The 21,139-nt window shown below is 43.2% G+C and overlaps 1 protein-coding gene across 5 annotated transcripts in view; it reads right to left on the bottom strand.

Annotated features, from left to right (window-relative positions):
* Window positions 1-21,139, bottom strand: part of BEGAIN (brain enriched guanylate kinase associated) — a 356,417-nt gene that overhangs the window by 122,959 nt on the left and 212,319 nt on the right. For all 5 annotated transcript variants that reach the window (XM_060262289.1, XM_060262286.1, XM_060262287.1 and 2 more), the window contains 2 exons: window positions 10,567-10,728; window positions 6,549-6,615 (listed from right to left, as the gene is read on the bottom strand). In XM_060262289.1, the coding sequence (XP_060118272.1) occupies window positions 6,549-6,615; window positions 10,567-10,728 (229 nt within the window). The remainder of the gene's footprint in view (window positions 1-6,548; window positions 6,616-10,566; window positions 10,729-21,139) is intronic.

Here is a 21,139-nt window from a genome sequence, read left to right as displayed (position 1 = left end):
CGTAGGGCTTTTTTTGTAGCAGGAACTCCTTTGCATATTAGGCCACACACCCCTGATGTAGCCAATCCTCCAAGAGCTTACAGTAGGCCCTGTAATAAGCCCTCTAAACTCTTGGAAGATTGGCTACATCGGGGTGTGTGGCCTAATATGCCAATGAGTTCCTGCTACAAAAAAAGCCCATATCCAAGAGCAGATCCTGAACATTTAAAATACTTAACTGTTCCACAATATAGAATAGGGTTTATGTAAACTAGATTAAGTGCTCCAGCTTTTGCTTGTTGGCTTTGATCTAACCATCGCAGTTTCAGTTGTAAAATTTCTTCTGGGAGTGGTTAGATTTAAGTGACAAGAGGAGAATTATAAGAAAATGGGAAATGATGTTTTATGTTGTGCACTTTGCTGATTCTAAACATTTATTTTGTAAAACCTGTAAAATCTATATTATTGATGAATTTTCTATTTCATTGCCATTTGCTTATGACCAAATGGCCTGTGAGCAATAGATAGATGGACAGATGGACGGACAGACAGACGATAGATAGATAGATAGATAGATAGATAGATAGATAGATAGATAGATAGATAGATAGATAGATAGATAGATAGATAGATAGATACAATGTAGTACCTTCCCAGGTAATTGACGATTGCTATAAAATGTTCCTTACACTAATAGATTATGTTTGTGTCTATCAGGATAAACTGATATGCTGGAGCACAGTTTTGGAGTGTGTTTTTTAATTCCAATATAAGAATTAGGGATTTTGCCGCACCTTCCATGGAAGGCAAATATACCTATTGGAACAAAACTTGAAGTACTCCTAGCAGGTACTAAAGATGAAGTCACTTTCGCTGTTGAGTTTTTTTCCCAAGCTATGGCAAGATATAATAATATAAAAAAAAATAAATGTCCAAGTCTGGAGTTGGGTTATTAAATCTGTTTTTAACTTTACTAGTGGGATACCGCTTAAGGCCACTGGATCAAATGAGTAACTTCATTTAAATAATAAGCCCTTGAAGACATGGCTAGAATATTGCTATTTTTAGGATTAGGTAGGAACTGGAGTAATTTATGGAATTTATGTATTATTATGAAAGAACACCTGAATGCATTCATTTCCTTAGTCAAAGTATTTTTTTAGATTGTAGCCTATTATTTGAAACTGCAAATCACCTTGAGTCTCTCGTCAGAAAAGTGGTATATAAAATCAATACATTACCCTTCTTCAGTAAAGAAATCATTTTACAAAGAACTACATAAGAAGAAAAACTGAGAGAAAAACCATAAGACCACCTGCTGCACTATATAACAACACAAAAACACAAGAAGAGCCCTGATGGGTCAGACCAGTGGTTCATGAAGTCCAGCATCCTGTCTCACAAATGGCCAACAAATGGAGGACCAACAACAGGGAATAGAGGCCAAGACCTTCTCTTGATGTTGCTTCCTGGCTCTGGGATTCAGAGGTTGACTTCCTTGGAATGTGGAGGTTCCCCTCAGTCACCATGGCTAGTAACCACCGACAGACCTATCCTCCATGAATCTGTTTAATCTCTTTTTAAAGTCCATGACTGTGGCCATCAATACATCCTCTAGCAGTGAATTATATATTTAAAGGAGTATTTCCTTTTGTCCATCCTGAAATTATTGCCCACCAGCTTCTGCCATCAAGTTCTATTTTGGGAAAGGGAGAAAAATTTCTCTTTGTCAACTCCTTCTGCCCCATGCATAATATTATAAACCTCTATCATGTCCTCACTTAGCTGTCTCTTTTCTAAAGACCCAGATTCTTCAGCTTTTGCTCATAGGGAAGGGAAGGTCTTCCAACCCCCTAACCACCTTGGTTGCCTTCCTCTGTACTTTTTCCAGCTTTGCAATGTCCTTTTTGAGATATGGTGACCAGAACTATACACAGTATTGCAAATGTGGCCACACCATAGATCTATACAGGGGCATTATAATATCAGCCATTTTATATTCAATCCCTTTCCTAATAATCCCTAACACAGAGTTTTCTTTTTTCTGCTATACGAAATAGCTTTTGCCATAAAATAACAGATAATAAAATCCTCCAGGGATAATAAACATGTTACATTCATTGGGCAAGGCAATTCAATTTGTAGTTACCAGATCTCAAAGACAGAATGTAAATATGGTCACCACAAATGATCCTACAGAAGAGTCAGAATAGCTTACATGTAACACATTAGTTCCCAGCAAACACAATTCACAGAAGGGATTAATATTGAGGAAATTAAAAATCTGATCCCTTCCAAAGACCAAACCAATATTTAAAAGCTACAAGAGCCATGGAACAAATCGGTATATTTCACAAATCATAATTACTACTGTCAGCATAATAAAAATCATGCATCTTACAACATGCTTCTTCATAAAGGTCACACCAGCAATATTAATCAAAGTTTAGATAGAAAGGGCTAGAAGACAGGATCTAATCCACATCATTAATGCTAAAGTAAGTCCTTTTGAAAATCCATGAACTATCTAATAAGGAAGGCCTCCTTTGGATATTCTTTTAATGACACAATCAATGCTTCTTCCACTTCCTTGCATGACAATAAGAGCATGTCTAAGGCAGGGGTGTCAAACATGTGGCCTGAGGGCCAGATCAGGCCCCCAGAGGGCTCCTATCAGACCCGCAAGCGACTCACTGTCATTTGCTTCCTTCTCTCTCTCTTGCTTCCTTCTATATCACCATTTGCTTTGCCAGGCTTGCTCAATCGCGCAAGAGTACAGAGCACAGCCTCTATTTCCCCATTGGCTGACCAGCACACGAAGCAGCTTATGTACAAAAGCTCACAATGCCCAGCCATTTTATGTTTTCCCCTGGGTCTTAGGCACAAAACATTGACCATGAGATTTCTGTAATGAATGTCAATAAATCAAAAGTAGAGTTGCAAACAAAATATTGCAAGAGTACTAATCTTTTAAGCGTGTTTTATTTTAAATTTTTTTAAAAAATCTTTAATTGTTTATCTATGTCCTTTATAAAGTTTATATCTCTGCTACCTAGCATTACATTTTATGATACGTATGGCCTGGCCTGACAAGGTCTCATTTATGTCAGATCCAGCCCACATAACAAATGAGTTTGACACCCCTGGTCTAAGGCCTTCTGTTCTGGGTTTCTGTTAGTTGCAACCAGAAACCAAAGAGCCAGTATACTGTTCAGGAAGGTCATGTATGTGGTTTGTGTAACTAAGAACCACAGTATGGCAGACATCTACATGGAGTGAAACATTTAACACATTATCTGACCAGTGTGCAAGAAGCCATGGGAGCACCCAGGCCAGCAAGAGACAATCTAAAATGAAACTAAGAACTCTGCTGGATGGAACTACTCCTGAATTACATATACATCAGTATCTTAGAAAAAAAGCGTGTTACTTCTCCAGGGGTGGAATTCTAGCAGGGACTCCTTTGCATATCAGGCCACACACCCCTGATGTAGCCAATCCTCCAAGAGCTTACAAAAAAAGAACCTTGTAAGCTTTTAGAGGATTGGTTACATCAAGGGTGTGTGGCCTAATATGCAAAGGAGCTCTTGCTAGAATTCCACCCCTGTATTTCTCTATAGCAAGGAGCCCTGTGCCACAGAGTGGTAAAGCTGCAGTACTGCAGTCTGAACTCTCTGCTCATGACCTGAGTTCGATCCCAGTGGAAGCTGGTTTCAAGTAGCCGGCTCAGGTTGACTCAGTCTTTCATCCTTCCGAGGATGAGAAAATGAGTACCCAGATTGCTGGGGGGAAAGTGTAGATGACTGGGGAAGGCAATGGCAAACCACCCCAAAAAAGTCTGCCGTGAAAACATTGTGAAAGCAACATCACCCCAGAGTCAGAAACGACTGGTGCTTGCACAGGGGACTACCTTTTTTTTATTTCTCTATAGCACTCCTGACAGTGACCAAGTGAAGCCCAAGTTGATTCCAACAGTGATTAAAAAAACCCTCTATGACACGTAAAGTGTACAATTTGAACTGGAGAATGCCATCACACCCCCCAGTATTAGACAGAGCTTTACTTATCAAAGATTTCAGGTTTTCACGGCTGGTAACATCATTAGGGTTTGTAGAATCGTTCGGTTTGTAGAATCAATGGTCACATTCAACAGCCAGTTTACTTATCACTACCCTTCCAGGAAGCCCCACCAAACAATGGACACATCCACAAACCTATTGCCCTTTCACCACACCCCCTCCAGCCTAGAAATAGCAGCTCTCCAGCAGCCCTGGCCTCACTCAATGCACAGCAGCCAAGAAGGTCAGAGCGTCTGCTCCGGCTGCAACGCCACTGAGGATGTTCTCCACAGCCGAGAACGAAACGTCTGGAAGAAAAACTTTCTCCAGTAGAACACGGCACTTGAGCCTGAAAGATTCTACAAACCCTAAAGAGCTTTACTTGTTTCATGGTAGGCCAAGAAATGGTACCAGACAGCCACACAAGAATCATTTATAAGATGTCCAAAATCAACTCTCCATAAAGAACTTTTGAAATATCCATTTTAACATGGACACCTTCCTGCAGCCTAGGACACACATGCTTACATGCCAAGGCCAACACTTACAAACAGACAATGTTACACGTCACATTTCCCAAATATGATCATTTCCAGAATTTCAAAATCCAGGACATCCTGGCAACATGTGGCTCTCGTCTCAAGGAAGATATCCCATGCTAATCTAGTAGACTGAAGCTACTAGGTCTGAGGCACAGAGTTATATCTCTGTAGATCATATGATAAGGTAGACCCTATCTCTTCCTACCACTCCATTGAGCACAGTTTGAAGCCTTTGCCCAGCCAAAAGGAACTTTGTCCAACACCATAGAATGGGGACAGAGATCCACTCTAGTGCTATCAACATGAAGCTCAATGTATTCAGTATTATAAATGCCAGAAGCTTTAATGTATATGCAATGAAGCATAGCTTGGTTATGCTTTCCTCCGCATGCACAAAGGCCCCCAGTGCGTCACAGTTTGTTTGTTGCCTGGTTCAAAGAATGGCAACCACACAAGAATCATGGCATTCCAGCTACAAAGATAACGTGAAAGCGTACAAGGGTTCTTACTGAATTGTTGACTGGACTGCTATAGGGTACTCGTCCATTGCCAAACTACGTTACCACATGTAGCAATGTTGTCTTACCACAGTGGTCACTGCATCTTAAAAATAAGCACGGCTTTTCTGGAATAGCATTCCTTCCCAAAGGATCACAAAGCTACTAATAAGGGAAAAGTGAGAATTAAGAGAAAACTTATCAAAAGGAGGATTGGATAGCCCTCATCACAGCTTTTCTTATTTGAAAGACAAGAGGGTCTCCCCCGTCAATATTTACAGTTCGTACATCTTTTAAAGGGAAGACTGCGCAGTGCGATTCTTAGATGGTACTAATTAGAGCTGCTTTGTTAAAACTGTAGTGTTCTCCTCCGAACCAGCTGGAGATCTGGCCCAGTGTAGGGTGGGGCTTACCAATTTGTATGGCCTAACTGTACAGCACAGCAGGAAGTTATGTGGTACAACTAAATCTGACGGTGCCTTCTGCTGAACTGATACAAAAAATAAATACCATGGAATAAAACCTTTCATTAAAAAATTAAAGACAGCTCTCTCTCTCTCTTTCTAGCTATTTTTAACATGTAGAGGTTTTACATCCTTCTATTCTTTATCTTATATTGTTATTACCCAAGGACACCCAATGAATGACATGGCTCAGCTAGAATTTGAACCTTTCCTTCCAACATCTAACAACCCAATAATTTGTGTAAATTTTATTTTATTTTATTTTTTTTAAAAAAAGACGGGTAGGAACCAAGATGGATTCATACAGGGAGTCAGGTAGCCAGATTCAGAGCTTCCACGAGAGTCTTCTACAGCCCACTGTGAGAATTAGGGTTCCTCCTGTATGTCAAAGGGGGCTCTTAGAGGTATCTTGACTGCTTTTTGTTGAGATGGTGTCAGGTGCTCAGGCAGCTCCTTCCTTGTCTGAGTTTTTGTCTTCGTTGCCTGACGAGCAGAAGTCAGCATTCTGGCCAATGATCAATTTCTCTTCCCCTACAGCATGTCCCCTCTGCTAAATCCTCACTGTCCCCCAACTTCCTCATCCACTCAGTGATTTACACATGGAAAAGAATTACGCCACCCAACAGCTATTCATTTTGCAACGACCATTAAGATATGAAAAGAACATCCTAAAAAGGGGAACTGGTGTATCACCTGGCTAAGATAACAAACCATGATCCATAAGGCGGCTAGTTCAAATCTCATCTCAGCCATGAATTTCCCAGTGGCCTCAGGCAAACAACTACCCTCATCTGTAACATGTGAAGCACTTGGAATGCTGGAAACACTCTTATGAAAAAAAGGGTGGCGTTATTGTTTTCTTTGTGCCAAATCACAGAAATCTCTGACTAGCATTATAAAGTCCCTCAACAGGTTAAACCCATCAGTGCCAGTTTAACCTTCGCATCATATATGACTGAAGAACCGCCAAGATATGCAAAATGTAAACAAAACCATCCCTGTACTTACCATCCTGTACAGTTTGTCTTCGAGATCTTGATTAATTCTTTGTAAGGCTAGGTAATTGTTTTGTATCCTAAAATAAAGATGAAATTGTGAAATTAACATATCTTTTGCACATTCCATACTGTACTTTTAAGCCAAATTTCCACCCCCATGAACCACTGTAACTTAAGTTTCCCACTAGATAGATCCAGGTGGGCAGCCGTGTTGGTCTGAAGCAACAGAACAAAGTAAGATCTACAAAGTTTTATTCAGAATGTAAGCTTTTGTGTGCATGCATACTTTATCAGACAATAAAATGGGGTATAGTGAGCAGAGTTGCATATAGCTGGTGGACAGTGGTTAAGCTTACATTCTGAATAAAAATGTGTTGGTCTTAAAAGGTGTTGCTGGACTCCAACTTTGTTCTTTAGTTTCCCACTGACTTTAATTAATGACTATTTGACCATCAATTCTGCTGCTTAGTAAAGCTGTTAATTTTGTGAATGGAAGATTTGAAGGCTTCAAAAACCCACTTTGAGAGCTGTTTCATAACCCAAACCTTAGAGGTCTCAATTTCTGCTTAAGCCTCATGGATAGTTTCATGTGGAAAATGTCTCAGGTGCACACAGATTTTTTCAATGTACCCCTAAAAAATGCAAAGTATGAATATGACAAGCAGATGTTTGAGAAAAGTCAGTATCTTAGCTGAAAACTGGGATCAGCAGGGACCATGTTGAGCATATGCTCAGTAGTAAAAACCAAGTTTGTTATACAGAGGAATGCGTGAAATGTATCAAAATGGGTCAAGGAGGAGCTGAAATGCACCATGTCGCTGCTCTGACACTTGGAAAATCCAAATTGAACTTCTTTTGTAGGAACACATTTTCATATCATTTAACTTTTATGAGACACAGGAGGAGACTCTTTTCATGGATGTTTTTGTACACAAGAATACTACCTTCGGTAACCAGAAGGGAGATGTCAAGCAGAAATGAAAATGTTCAGAAGCACAGATCCCCACAAAACACCTTGTTTCACAATGAATGCTTCCTGCCCTCACTCTGAACTGGCTGTGTGATATCCTCACATGGATATACCTGACTGGACACATGATGTCATGACATCATCACTGTCATCACGAGTCTTAACAGCTGGAATCACTTGGCAAAGGAGGATTCCTGGAGGTGGGAACGTTGCAGAAGCAACAGCACAGAAAGGGAAACTATTCCTACAATCCATGAAAAAGTGAAGGCATTTGTAGGAACATTTTTCTCAGCCCCCCAAAATCCTTTCCTTTGTCCTGGAAATGGCTTTGCTAATTCATGTCACTGAAAATTCATGCTGGTGACTCCGAGAGCAAAACCTTCCAAAGAAATTATTCAAAAGGAATCAATTTTGAATAAAAGTGTGATCTTGTGAGTGTCACAAGCCCCAGATCAAAGCAACAGCCCAGCTCTGAACTGGAAAGACAGTAACTCTTCTGATCTGTTCCCATGGCACAAGGTTGTGAAGTTTCCTTCCAAGCCGCATGGCAAAAATGGCCCCTTCAAAGGAAATGGAGGGGAAAGGTTTTACAAAAGAGCTCTCTTTGTGTACAGGGCCTCTTAAAGAGTTTCATTATAGAAAAAACAGAAGTTGCTGTCGGAGTAGGGCAACTTATCATGCCTTGACATGGGGGGAGGGATGCTACATTACGCTAGATATGCATATGTGTTATCTCTTGGTGCTGGAGGGGGGGACAGTGGGAGGGCTTCTGGTGTCCTGGCCCCACTAGGGGACCTCCTGATGGCACCTGGTTTTTTTTGGCTACTGTGTGACAGAGTGTTGGACTGGATGGGCCACTGGCCTGATCCAACATGGCTTCTCTTCTGTTTGTTCTCCTCAATGAATGGGATGCCTCGCTTTGTCTTAACTGGGAGTTTCTCTCTGACTCTTCCTCTCTTCTTGTGCCCTTGTCTCTTTCTCTTTCCTTATAGCTCTTCATAAGAACGTAAGAGAAGCCATGTTGGATCAGACCAATGGCCCATCCAGTCCAACACTCTGTGTCACAGAGTGGCCAAAAAACCCAAGTGCCATCACCAGTAGCAGCTGTAGCAGCTGTGTCCTCTTTCCTGTAGCAGCTGTGTCCTCATACTTGCACACACATGATGCTGGAGTAGCTGACTATTTGCGACAGGGAACCATATTATTTAGATTAGGCTTCTGTTCTCTCCTTTCGACTGCAGCATGGATGCTAATTGAACCTACTTCAATAAATATAAGCTTTTCTGGCATTCGCTTCTTTGGAATTCATTTACTGCACTCATCATATTTCTATGACTGTGCAACTCTGCTGTATTCACTAGTGCATATCCCCAATAGTTATGTGTTCCTATTTGCCATGCGGTTCTAAGAAGGAGAATGCAGCCTACAGAGAAAGAGTGGGACAGGTGGTGTTTGCACGTTGTTCAAAACTCAGTCCTTGCTCATCTTTTGTGAGTGGAACTGCATCTTTTGTCAATAGCAAAAGTGTGTCAAGCTCACATGCACAATGGGTTGTATCCAAAAAGTCATGGTGGATCCAAAATCCCTATTCCACTCAGGAATAGACTGGGATCCCCAGTATAGTGCCTGCCAGTACCTTTTCAGGTGTTTGCGGGGGCGGGGGGGGGTTGTAGAAAAAGCCCAGTAGGGACTTATTTGCATGTTAGGCCACACACCCCTGATGCCAAGCCAGCTGATGCATTCTTATGTGTTCCTGTTAAAAAAAAGCCCTGGGTGTTCGAACAAAATAGGTGGGGCCACATGGGGCTCTGGCCCAGCAAAGCTTCTGATTGGCCACTGGAGTTCTGATTGTGCAGATTAAAATAAAGTTGTTTCAGCAGCAGCTGCTGCTACCAATATTAGTTTAATTCTCTCTCACTCTGTTTTCTCAGTGTATTTTTAGAATTATCCTTTGTTTCCCCCTGTACTTAGGCTTCTTTGGTAGCTCTCCCTCCTGCAGCAGCCATTTTGTGGCTGGTTTTACCTCTTACAACAGCCATTTTGTGACTGTATCCACCACCCTGGCTGTGTCAGGATTCCAAAAGTGCCTATAGGCTGAAAAAGTTGAGGAATCTTGGAATAGATTTTTTTTCCTGCCTTGTCTCTGCAAGCCAGTGTTGCTCCTGGAAGTCAAGGGGGATCTCCTATAAGTTTGGGGTATGATATGGAGGTCAGCAGTGTGAAGATGGGAATCAGCAAAACCCCCTCCTGGATCTCAAGCTCAGTAACCTGAAAATGAGAACTATCGAGGCCTAAACTTCCCAGGGCTCAGCCCCCCCTTTTTTGATGCTGGGTTTCATTACTGACTGTGTAAGGTTGCAGAAACATGAGTGGTGCCCAGCATTCCTTCTAAGTTGAGTTAAGTGTGAGCTAGCTCAGAGATTTTTAGCCTCCAGCTCACACATTTTTGTCTTAGCTCAGGAAAAATGGCCCCAGAGCACACTAATTTATGCAGTAGCTCACAACTTTAATGCTAGTAGCTCACAAAGTAGAATTTTTGCTCACAAGACTCTGTAGCTTAGCGGCAACATTGGTGGTGGCTCATGTAGCTTATAGGATGCTCATGATGCCATATATGAAAATCTACATGATGGGCCACTTTGGATCCAGGCTGCTGGGAGTAAAGATCATTTGCCCCACTTAGGTTGTCATCTAGCCTGTCTAAATAATTACATAAAGATGGGAGAAATGATTAATTCATTGAATGCACTTGTAGTTCCTGAAGTGTACCAGTACAAATAAAAAATGAGTGAATCACAAGACTTTTTATTTTACATTTCCAACCAGGCCATGTTAAACACAGTGGGTCCCCCTCCCATTCATAAGTGATGAAAAAAAGAGGATGAAATTTGGTTATTTGCAGAAGGTTAGTCTCCAAATTAACCATTTAATGTCAGCATTTTCAGACTAGCCTCCTTAAGAAGCGAGTAGCAGACGTCAACCTTTGTCATTTTTTCCTGCATTTTCCCAAAATAATACATGCAGCTTTTGCTGTCATAGCAACAAATTAGGAACTGACCGTCGCAGCTTTTCCGTCACTTTTTCAAGTTCTTCCTGAGCACGTCTCAGTTCTACTTCAAGATACTGGCGCGTAGAATCAAATTCTGTTTCAAGCATTTCCAGTTTGTGAGTTGTGTAGGAGAGTCGCTTGCGCAGTTCCCCCTTCTGTTCTTGCAGCGTGCTGGAGGGAAGAAGAAGGCAGCTAGTCAATATTTCTGCAACGGTTCTCAAGCAGCTAGTTCTAGAAATTATATCTCTCTGCAGTTGTATTGAACACCAGTGAGAAGACATCTGTGAAAAAAAATCTGGATCTGGCACAGTGTTAATCTTAGCAGCTTTAAAACCTGAAGTTTAAAAAGTTGAAAATGACATAAAAACTTACATACAGAAAGATACTCCAGTCCAGACTGCAGCAAAATTTAAAAAAAGAAAGAAAAAGAAAATGGCACACAGAAGCCGAAGGCAGACAAATGGCCTCTCATCAGTTAACTGCTGCCTGAAGCTGTCTGTTTCACCTCACTTAAATTTAATCATAACGCTGGTCCTTAGGTAAAGTTTGTTACAGGAAGATGATAGAAGGTAAATGTTTTTCACCCAAGTGACCAATCTGTTTTCTGTAAAGAAAAACAAGGGCTTGAATCTTACCACTCTGATCAGTTAGCTCTGAAGATTTCCTCAAGCCTTCCTCTGATGGAAGACACTTTGCTCCTTAGGCCGGGCCGAAGGATTCAAACGTTGCTGAATGTAAAAGCCTGCCTTTCTCTCAGACCGTTGGGACTCAAGGCAGGTAATAAGAATAAAATCAGCATAAGATAATTATAAAAACTGAATTAGAACAGCCAATGGGAAAAAAGTCAATAGAATTTGGTGTCTTTCAAGACACCCACAAAGCAACCATCTTGATGAGTGAAAAGCAATTCTAAAGAGCTCCACTCTACAAGCCATCCAAAATGGCAAGAGAGACACAGATCTTATTTCCTCCAGGAGGCTATTCCACATCAGACCAGTTACAGAACAGGCAGCAATGAAACATGCCATCGCAGGGGTCAAACTCATAAAACATTACTAGTCCCCAGGCCCAGTTTCCCAATCCTAAGGATATGAAGAGGACAAAAAAGCTGTCATACAGTGACACTCTAGGAATTTTCCCTAGTCTCTATGGTAAAAGACCACAGAAATTAGCTGAGGCAGCCTAGAACATCTGATATCATATCCTCTCCAAACTCTGTCCACTTCAGGCACCACCTCAAAAATCTCCCAAAACTTAACATGGCAGTGTTGGAAACCCTATCCTTCAGGTATGTGGGCCTAGATCCTGAAAGGCTTCAAAGTTAAACACTAACAGCTTGAACCAGACATGGAAACCAATAGGCAGTCAAGGCAAAAGAGTGCAGCCTGGCCTGGTAATAATAATATAATTATAATAAAATTTTATTTGTATCCCGCCCTCCCCGCTTAGGCAGGCTCAGGGCGGCTAACAACATTTCATAAAACATACAATGATAAATATACACTTTAAATTTAACAGATATAAAACTTTAGATTTAACATATTTAAAAACCAGTCAGTATAATTAAATTGTTATAGCTTAAACTGACAGTGATGATGGCATTTTTGACGCTAGTTCTGTCAGTATGCAGTTTACACAATAACATAGGTCCTTGAATAGGACCGTGTTGGCGGATCCTTAATTAACTACCTTATTCAGCAGTCCGTATATGCTAGCTTGAAGAGGGTGGTCTTGCAGGCCCTGCAGAACTGATCAAGGTTCCGCAGGGCCCGCACCTCCTCAGGGAGCTGATTCCATAGGGCAGGGGCCGCGATTGAAAAGGCCCATGCTCGGGTGTTCTGAAGTTTGATCTCTTTCGGCCCAGGGATATTTTTCCCGGCTGACCTCAGTGCTCTCTGGGGTTCATATGGGGAAAACGGGGTGCCACATTTTGCACCAATGGCAGTTTCCAAATGCCTTCAAGGGTAGCCCACATTGAGAATACAGTCATGCCTTGAAGTTACTGTCGTATGGATCTTCATGGCCAGACTGACAGTTTCCAAAGAGGAAGAAATAGGCCAGGTATGCACCTGTGGCTACTGTAGGCATCTGTTTCTCCAATAATATAGCTGGGTCTAGCAGGACTTGAGCTTCTTATGGTGTCTGTCAAAGAAAGGTGTACCCCCAAAGCAAAGACTTAATGACCAGCATCAGGTCCATCTTATCAGGATTCGATTTATTCTTTCTTGGTCAACTGATCTTGGCAGTTAGGCACTAGCTCAGGGCACAGATGGCAGCCCTGAAGAAGAAGAGGAGGAGGAGATTGGATTTATATCCTGCCCTTCAGTACCCAAAGAAGTCTCAGGGTTGTTTACAATCTCCTTTCCTTTCCCCTCTCCACAACAGACACCCTGTGAGGTAGGCGGAGCTGAGAGAGTTCTGACAGAAACTGCTCTTGAGAGGAACTTGTCTGTGAGAACTTGTGACTGACTCAAAGTTCTCTCGGATAAGAGTCGGTGCACTTAACCGCTACACCAAACTGGGCAAATATCATCTGCATACTGATGACAGTTCAGTTTCAATCCACTTACATTGCACTTTGTAACTGGATTTCACTGTGTAAAACAGCAAAATCCACTTGCGAACAATCACTAAAGTGCACTGACAGTGGATTCAAAGTTCCTTATTCAGCATGTGTGTAAGCGCCTCCAGATGACCTCATTTAAGATTCTCATGTGTTGAACAGCATTGGAGAGAGCACAGAGCACTGTGACATTCCCCACAGACACTCCCATGCGGTCAGTTCCTCATCTCCAGACATCACCTCCTACATCTGACTGATCAAAAATCACCTCAGAGCTACACCTCTAACCTCTGATCTCAAACACTCAAACAAGATCAAATGATCGACTGTCTCTAAAGGGGCTGTTAGGGCCAATAGGAAGTCATTTCCCTTACTCAGTAGTAAGGGAGATTGTCCACCAGAGCTGCTAAAACAGGCTCTGACCTCATAAAAGTTGGAAGCCACAGTCCATCTGCAGACCCAGTTTTATTATATGGGTGGCCTTGGACCAAAATCTGTCCTTTTCTCTACAACTTGGATCTTTTTACTGGCAAAATGGAGAATTTAACTTATCCCACCCCCTATACACACACTGCTAAAATTCTGCATTGTACACAACAACAACAACATTGTACACATATTTTAGAACACAGCAAACTAAGGTGGGGGTGGAAGACAAATTATTTTGATGCACTTTGCAATTTAGAAGGGAACTAATAGGTGGACTGTGTATTCTTAATTTTTTTTAAAAGGAGGGTGCAGAATTATGTCAATTTTTCTTTGACAGTCTTCTAAACGGGCTTAAGGACCTCTTCTAAAAGCAACCCATAAGAATAATTTCTCTCAGGCAACTTGCCTTTTCATTGCAGTTTGCACATACCCATTCCATTTGAGGCAAAGCTCTATGCGGCCAAACTTGTTTAATGCAAGAGCCACGTAGAATAAATGGCAATGTCTGAGAGCCAAAAGATGTGAACATCAGACGTTTGAGAGCTGGAAGGAAGGAAGGGAGGCAGGGAGGGGGGAAGGAAGGGAGGAAGGCTGGCAAAAAGATGGGGTGAGGGAGGGAGGAGGGTGGAAGAGGTGGAAAGAAAGCTATTTTAACTTGAAATCCATTCTCCAAGCCACTGGCTGGCTTGGCTTGGAGAAGCTATTTGCGGAGAGAATGCCTTCTCCAAGCCAGCTTCTAGAGCCACATAATGTGTGTGGAAGAGTCACATGTGGCTCCTGAGCTGTAGTTTGGCCACCCCTGCTCTATGCACAGCCTTCCATGTTGTAACAACTTCATTACAAGTGAACAGGGAAGCCTTGAGTATACTGCAGTTGAACCCAAAGCAGAGTTAGACTACTCTAAGTCCACTGAAGTCAATCCTAACTTTGGATTCGCAGCACCTTGGTCTGAGAATGGGAATATTTTGGAAGTTATGCAACTTAAAAGTGTTGCAAGGAAAAGATCATTCCCACACAACTTGTGGTAATCTTAAAGGCATAAGTGTGACAATCCATTTTTTTTTCAAACTGCAGGAGCAATTAAGGAGAAGTGAACTGGAAAGTCATTTGTTTGCTGAGACTGTATCCAACTTAATGTTTTGCCATTTTTTTTTTAAAAAAAAATTCTGCTACATTTGCAATGTCTGCTGATGGTTGTGCTCCAATTAACAGTCTACTAAAAGATATGGAGAGAAGGTAAGGGGTCACAGAGAAATAATGCTTGCCGAGTCAATTGCAAGCCGGCTTCTTGTCCTATTTTCTGAAACTATATGAGATCATAGATAGGGATGATTAGAAACCCTTACACATATAACAAAATATTTATACTCTGGGATCACACACACTAATGCAGTTTCAATGCACTTTACAACTGGATTTTACTGTGGGAACTTGCAAAATACAGTTGGAAAGTGCACTGAAAGTGCATTATACAGTTTGTGTGATCGCAATCATACTCTGCTTTTTGACTGAAAAGTGGGGGGGGGGGCACCAAAAAAGCTATCATGGGACCTAAATGGGAAAAAGCCCCATGGGACAGGGGCTGTGCTAAGGAGGGGAATTGAGCAAGGCTGAATGGAAAAGGGGGCTGGATCCAAACCAATGAATCTGTACTTCCAGAGGAGAATTAGGACCAAATTTCATATATAAGCTTAATCTTGGGGTATAGATGCATCTGCACCAACCTGGATGGCCCAGGCTAGACTGAGAGGCAGTTTGGTGTAGTGGTTAAGTGTGCAGACTCTTATCTAGGAGAACTGGGTGTGATTCCCCACTCCTCCACTTGCACCTGCTGGAATGGCCTTGGGTCAGCCATGGCTCTTGCACAGCTGTCCTTGAAGGGGCAGTTTCTGTGAGAGCTCTCTCACCTCCTCCTACCTCACAGGGTGTCTGTTGTGCAGGAGGAAGGTAAAGGAGATTGTGAGCTGCTCTGAGATTCTGATTCAGAGAGAAGGGTGGAGTATAAATCCAGTATCATCATCATCTTCTTCTGATCTCATCAGACCTCATTAGCTAAGCAGGGTAGGTCCTGGTTAATATTTGAATGGGAGATTGCCAAAGTAATCTAGGGTTGCTACATGGAAACAGGCAATGGTAAATCACTTCTAAATGTTTCTTGCCGTGAAAAGCCTACGGGGATGCCATAGGTCAGTTGCAACTTGACACTGCTTTACACCACATAGATGTATCTATAAGGAGGAACCAGTAAAAAAGTGGCTGACATTAAAAATAAAACAAATTGCATGAAGCTGCCTTATACTAAATCAGACCTTTTGGTCTATCAACATCAGCATCTTCTACGAAGACTGGCAAGTAGCTGTCCAAGGTCTTAGGCAGAGAGGTCTTTCACATCACCTACTATTTGATCCTTTCAACTGAAGCCACTGAAGATTGAACCAGAGAGACCTTATGCATGCCAAGCAGAGCCACAGCCTGCCCCACCACCAGCTAAACCCTCCATAACCATCTACATGACACCCATATACCTTCCTCCCATCTTTTTTTTAGTGAGAAGCAATATGCTATAGTGATCACAGTGTTGGGCAAGGACAGGGGTGACCAAGCTAGCTCAGGAGTCACATGTAGTTCTTTCACACATATTGTGCAGCTCTCAAAGCCCTCACTGCCCCATCAGCTGGGTTGAAGAACGCATTTTTCTCTTTAAATCATTTCTCCAAGCCAAGCCAGCTAGAGCTTGGAGAAGGTATTTCAAGTTAGTTGCTTTCTTTCTACCTCTCCCTCCCCAATCTATTTTCCTTCCTTCCTCCCTCCCTCACGTGGTTCTCAAATATCTGACATTTATTCATGTGGTTCTTACGTTAAGTAAGTTTGGCCACCCCCGGCCTAGGAATTTAGAGACTCGGGTTCAAGTCCCTACTCTGTCCGGAAGCTCACTTGGTGCTCTTGGGCCAATCATGCTATCTCAACCTGCCCTACTTTGAAGGGTTGTTGTGTGAGAGCAATAGCCGCTGCCTTGAGCTTCCTGGGGGAAGAAGGGAGGGATAAAAATGCATAAAGAGAGACACCAAAGACAGATTTCCTTCTAATGATGCTGGTAACACAACTCAGCCAAGGAAAAACCTTGCAAGGTATATAGTGAATTTAAGGAGAGGGAAAGATTTAGTACCATCATGTATCCCTTTCACTCTAAATTGAGAGGTGCATGCACACACATTTACCTCACATGATTTTGCATCCCTCTCTCTTTACAGAGTTTTAAAACACATCAATGAATCTAAAAATTAATAATAAGACAAATTTCATCCAAATGACTATATTATATATGTGTTGTACCACTCAAAAAAGAGAGAGATAAGATTGTTCAACAGCAGAGTCAACGGTCTTCAAAGTTTGCTTTCCAGCACACAAAATGCATTTCTTTCAAATGGATTTGATGGTGCTTACAGTGAAATAGGCTGACTTACTGCAAAATTAATCAGTTGCCCACTGGCTTGTACTGTCCCTTTAAGAGAAGCTTAATATGTGGAAATGGGCAGCTGAAACTTGTCATGGCATCAGGGTAAATGGCATCACCCAGTAAAAAACGTCACAAAAGACAGGGCATTTTTCTCTTGGCCAGCTGGCATCCCTAACTTGCATATGCAACCTTCTATAACCCAACTGCAGTTACATTGAAACAGCTCAGCATAGTCTGAATCTATCAATCCACGTTTTAATCGAGGCCAAACCCTATCCCCGTGCCAGTAGTCCTGGATGGAGATATACAATAACAGTTTATACATGGTGTATAGCAGGGGTGGCCAAACTGTGGCTTGAGAGCCACATGTGGCTCTTTCACATATATTGTGTGGCTCTCAAAGCCCCCACTCCCCGTTGGATGGCTTGGAGAAATCACTTGGTTTGGAGAATGCATTTAAAGTTGTGTTCTTTCCACCTCTCTCTCCCTCCCCATCATGTCTTGCAGCTCTCAAACATCTAACATTTATTCTGTGTGGCTCTTGCCTTAAGCAAGTTTGGCCACCCCTGGTGTATAGGAAGCAGGGTAAAGACAGCTTTCCTTCCAGCATCCTGAAATTTTGTAACTCACAGAAACTGGTGGACTTAGATTCAGAGAAAAGAAGATGTTTCTTCACACAACACGGAATGAAAATGTGGAATTCAGTGCCACAAAATGAGATTATAAGCACTAGCTTAAAAGGGAGGTGAACAGTTCCCTCAATGGTGTCAGGTTCCAGGCCATAGGCATCACAAACCAAAGCCCAATTTGTTCAAAGTAATTCCCTTTGGCCTCAGGTGGTAAGGAATGGGAGTAGACCATCACTCTATTTCACCTCCAAACTGAGAGAGTCAGTTTGGGATAGTGGTTAAGTGTGCGGACTCTTATCTGGGACAACTGGGTTTGCAGCTGCTGGAATGGCCTTGGGTTAGCCTTAGCTCTGGCAGAGGTTGTCCTTGAAAGGGCAGCTGCTGTGAGAGCCCTCTCCAGCTCCACCCACCTCACAGGGTGCCTGTTGTGGGGGGGGGGAGGTAAAGGAGATTGTGAGCCGCTCTGAGAGTCTTCGGAGTGGAGGGCGGGATATAAATCCAATATCTTCTTCTTCTTCAGCTGCTGTGAGAGCTCTCTCAGCCCCACCCACCTCACAGGGTGCCTGTTGTGGGGGGAGAAGATATAGGAGGTTGTAAGCTGCTCTGAGTGTCTCATTCAAAGAGAAGGGCAGGGTATAAATCTGCAGTCTTCTTCATTTCCCCTAGCTTTACTCCAGACAGAGTTGGCAGGTTCTCCTTGGCTTCCTCCCACAAGCTTTGGGGCAGAAGAAGAAGAAAGAAGATATTGGATTTATATCCCGCCCTCCACTCCGAAGAGTCTCAGAGCAGCTCACAATCTCCTTTACCTTCCTCCCCCACAACAGACACCCTGTGAGGTGGGTGGGGCTGGAGAGGGCTCTCACAGCAGCTGCCCTTTCAAGGACAACCTCTGCCAGAGCTATGGCTGACCCAAGGCCATGCTAGCAGGTGCAAGTGGAGGAGTGGGGAATCAAACCCGGTTCTCCCAGATAAGAGTCTGCACACTTAACCACTACACCAAACTGGCTCTCCCCTGGCATGCTGAGGGGAGGAGGCCTGGCTCACTGGTAGAGCCATGCTTGGCCTGCAGAAGGTCCCAGGTTCAATCCTTGGCGTCTCCAATTAAAGGGCTCAGGTTGTAGGTGAGCCCTGTAGGATCTCAGAAGCCTATGTCTGAGATCTGGGAGAACCACTGTCCATCTGAGAAGATGATATTGAGCCGGAGGTACCAATGACCTAATTCAGCATTAGACAGTAGTTTCATGCATTCATTCCCACTGGCCTTGCTCTACCCAGAAGTCCTATGGTGGGGCATTGCCAAACCCATAAAGGAGCGCAGGTGAGGGACTTCTGAGCAATCTCACCCCTGCTACTCCCCTTCCCCACCCATGGGGTGGAGTTTTGAGGCAGCTGGGTGTCAGAAGGCCAAATGTGGCTGACTCTTAAAGGGTTGGCTGCCACAGATCAGCTGGCTGTTGTGCTGACCTTTAGAGAATGCTAACATGGTCCCACTGGGGGCTGGGATTGACTCCAAGGGGTGTCCCCACCAGCTCTGAAAAAATGGTTCACAGGAACCTGTCTGGTTGGAGGCTACAGTGGGTAGGCTTTAGGTAATAGGCCCCTGCTGTGGGCCTTCCGGAACATTTCTTTGGCTGCTGTGGAAGCAGGATGCTGGCTAGATGGACCTTTGGCATAATCTAGCGGGGCTCTTTTTGTGTTTTTAGACCTGGGTTGTTTTTCCTAATCTCTTCAGATGCTTTCATTAACCTCCCACCTTCCTATGGGCCTCTTGGGGCTACAGTGAGTTATAAAAGGAAGAGAGTAAAGCAGTGGCTGATATTAAAAAGGGGAGAACACATAATATCCTGGTTGACTCCTGATCATCAACTGTGCTATCATTATGCAAATTAATTTATGAGAAGACGCAAGGGAAGAAGGACTATTAAATCAATTAGGTCAGCACACACATTTTTTGACCTCGTTTTCCTCACAACATCATCAGGCAAATGGATTCTAGGACTTACCATTTCTAGCACAAAGAGACAGCCATATTTGTTTAGACCTACAGGGGGTGAGAAGGGGGCTCACCAGCCACTAACTGTATCAAGGCCATCTTTGGCTTTCACAAAAAGCCCACAAGATGGAAACCTTGCCTGGACTGGCAGATAGATCCAAACCTCTCTCTCTCTCTTTTGTTTTTGAGAAGTGTACCTCTACTATCAACCATCCTTTAAGAAACGATGAAGGGTATCCTACAATGTGGCGTTGTGACAACTCCGTTCCGTCCATCCAGGTCAGTGTTTTTAGACTGCCCTAGTCCACGCCAAGACGCTTTCAGGGCAGGAACAGACAGATATGGTTCTCCTTGACTCCTGCATGCACAGCGCCTGATTTGGATAAGGATCAGGGGTGGAATTCTAGCAGGAGTTCCTTTGCATATCAGGCCACACACCCCTGATGTAGCCAATCCTCTAAGAGCTTACAAGGCTCTTTTTGCAAGCTCTTGGAGGATTGGCTACAGCAGGGGCATGTGGCCTAATCTGCAAAGGAGCTCCTGCTAGAATTCCACCCCTGATCAGGATCATGGTGTACATGGAAAAGTGGCTTTGGCCTTCTGAGGAACTATTTGGCAAGTAGGGGGAAGCCACGTGTATCTCATGTCTAGAGAGCCAAAACAGATAGAATGAGAAAGATTCAAGATTCAGTAACTAGGATCCATCTGCATTTTTTAAAAAAAGTTAACTAGCAGCCCCAGGTGGCTGATTTGAAGAGCAAAACACTGGGGGCGAGGATCTTTAGTCCTTTCCTCCCATGATTTAAAATGCCCCTTCAAAGATGCCATTAGTTGTGCAGGGTACAAAAGGAAGGTTTGGGTGTTGTCCTTCGCATTTCCTTTATGTAGCTCTAACTGCAGTGTTTCAGAGGGTGGCATTAGTTAATTTATTTATTTTATACTCTACCTCTCTCGCCAATGAGGACCCAAAGAGGCTGGCATTGTTCTCCTCTCCTCCAGTTTATCCCTACAACAACCCTGCAAAGGAGGTTAGGCTGAGAAAGGCTCAAGTTCACCCAGTGAGCTTCCATGGGTAAGTTAGGATTTGAACCAGGGTCCCAGCTCAACACTACACCAAGCTGGCTCTTGACCCAAAGAAAGGGTTAAAACTTCGCCCAGGGAGCCTTCCCCAGTTGGCCTAGGACAGTTGTGTGGTGGAAAATGCCATCAAGTTGTAGCTGACTTATTATGGTGACCCAGTAGGGTTTTCAAAGCAAGAGACGTTCAGAGGTGGTTTGCCACTGCCTGTCTCTGCATAGCAACTCTGGACTTCCTCCTTCCCCCTCTCCCCCAATTAATTTTTAAATTTGAGTTTCTAAAGGGATACAGAATAGTTCCCCATATGTTTCCCAGGGAGTACTGCGATCTGGCTCCCAAAATCTGCTCATAATCCCCGGGCCAAAGAAGGCCCGGTTGAAGTCAACCAGGGACAGGGCCTTCTCAATAATAGCCCCTTGCTGGTGGAACCGTTA

Source organism: Heteronotia binoei, chromosome 21 (assembly GCF_032191835.1).
Source record: "Heteronotia binoei isolate CCM8104 ecotype False Entrance Well chromosome 21, APGP_CSIRO_Hbin_v1, whole genome shotgun sequence".
Lineage (NCBI taxonomy): Eukaryota > Metazoa > Chordata > Lepidosauria > Squamata > Gekkonidae > Heteronotia > Heteronotia binoei.
Note: the sequence above shows the minus strand (reverse complement) of the source record. Positions and strands in the feature narration are given on the sequence as shown.